At 41.7% G+C, this 2,074-nt stretch overlaps 1 protein-coding gene across 1 annotated transcript; it reads right to left on the reverse strand.

Moving 5' to 3' along the window:
• Nucleotides 1-749: 749 nt before the first annotated feature.
• On the reverse strand, nucleotides 750-1,616 carry STX11 (syntaxin 11). The gene has a single exon (XM_068415091.1). The coding sequence runs from the start codon at nucleotides 1,614-1,616 to the stop codon at nucleotides 750-752; it is 867 nt and encodes a 288-aa protein (XP_068271192.1).
• Nucleotides 1,617-2,074: the final 458 nt, after the last annotated feature.

The raw sequence follows: 2,074 nt of genomic DNA on the forward strand, positions 1-2,074 counted from the left end.
GAGAGTACAGACAGTGGCTCAAGTTAAAAGTCACTGAGATGCCTCAGTGTTGCAGTGCTCCTAGCCACGTTGACAAAGGTGTGGGTACTCAAAATGGAGAAGAGCAATCACTTGCACACAAACGGAACAAAACATCCATATTATAATTTATGGTGCAGTTACTTCTGTTAAGACCCATGACAGGTGGAAATCAAGCTGAAATAGAAACTAGTTCTGTGTCCTGCTCCTGCTAACAGGCTCAGTGTGTTTTGTCAAATCAACAGAGCAAAAATCTGTTCAAGTATTTGCATCAAGCAGGCTCCAAACTAGTCAAAATTGAAACCTCCTGATTCTGTGGTGTATTGTGTCACCCCAGGCAGTAAGGCTGCACCGCCTGCAGACTCACTTTGACAAATAAGAATAAAGTTACTTCTTGAAATTTCTCATCTTCCCTAGGCTGTTATCAGCCCATCATTCATTCCTCTCTCTTGCCTATCCGAAACAAGTATCACTGCAGAGATCTTCTTGCACCTCTAGTTACAGCAACAGAGTACAATTCAATTAAAAATAGATTAAAAATAGTTTTATCAACATTTCTAGGAGCTCTCAAACAGAACAGCCTTCAGCACATTTAGGAAAAAGGCAATGAACAAAAACAACTGCAAAATAGCTCCCCCCATTTCTAGAGGTTGTCATTTCAGAAAAGTCACTGGAAAGAATGCCTTGTTTTGAAGACATTTGAGTCGGTCTGTGATGCTTCAGTGGGATAGTCACCTGCTGCAACAGGATAAGCAGCAGCAGAGGATTGTTCTGAGGGGGTGTTTTCTTCTGTATTCCAAAGCTTGTTTGACTTGCTCTTTAGCTTCTCCTACATAGTCCTCAACATTTTGCATATTTATCTCAATGACGTCAAAGGTGTCCGCCTGTTCCTCCACTAGCAGGGCCACCTGCAGAAAGAGCTCGTGAACTTCCTTAATGCGACCTTCTAACTTCACCAGCTCCTTATGACGTGTCTCTATCTCATTCAAGGCTGAGCGAGCCCCCTTAACATCCGACAAGAGATTCTCAGAGAAGACATCCCACTTGCCTTGCTCAATCATCTCCTCAATCTGGTTGCCAGAAACATCTTTGCCCATGATCTCTAGCTGCCGCTGAATTCGAATCTTGCAGTTCTCCCGTTGGTTCATCTCTGCTGCGTTGTATTCAAACATAGCTTCCTGAAAGGCGTGCATGAGGTCAACGTAGTGGTTCTTCGCTACTCTGGCAATGACAGACATAGCCCCGTATTTTGTTATTGCATCTTCGCTGAAATCTCTCATTATCTGGAGTTTCCTGTGGATGCTTTCTCCACGGGCCTTGATGTCTCTGGCAATACAATTAGTATCTCGTTTGATGCTACTAAGACGGCGCATGGAAGTAAGGAAGCGGTTGTTTTGCTTTCTGAGCCGCTTGACATCCTCTTTTAGGTGGTCATTTTCTGTCCGGATGTTCTGTATGTCTTTATGAAGAATTTCCAAGGCATAATCAGTCTCATAAAGGAGAACATCGTGGGGTGAATTTTCATCATTCTCGCTATCAGAAAAATGTTGGTTGTGTAACCTGGCAATTTCACGCAGCTCGTTTAGCCGGTCTTTCATCCTGCCTGTAAAACAGAAACAGGAAGAAAGAAGTTTAAAGTAAATAAAATACTGGTTTACAAGGGTTGAAAGTTCATAACTAATAATTACATCATAGTTATAACTGCATCATAGATAACATAACCACATCAAAGATAACCCAAAATATCTGATTTTAAATTTGTTCACAGTATTTGATACAGTGATGGATCTCAGGTCCAAAACTCTGGTGCTAGAACACTCTTCTAGAAACTACAAAGCTTAGAAACTAAAAAAGTGCAAGAGAGAAGACAACAAATCCTGAAGACAAATCCAAAAGAATAATACGACAATCCCCAACCCCCCCCGCAAAATGCCAGTCTTTCACTTGGAGAAAGAAAACAAACTCTTGAGCAAATGATAGGACACATTCAGCTATTGGTATGTGTAGACCTGTTAATAACTGAACACTTCCCACTGCTGCTCACTACAGAAATTTC

This window comes from Nyctibius grandis, chromosome 1, assembly GCF_013368605.1.
Source record: "Nyctibius grandis isolate bNycGra1 chromosome 1, bNycGra1.pri, whole genome shotgun sequence".
NCBI classification, from domain to species: Eukaryota; Metazoa; Chordata; class Aves; order Nyctibiiformes; family Nyctibiidae; genus Nyctibius; species Nyctibius grandis.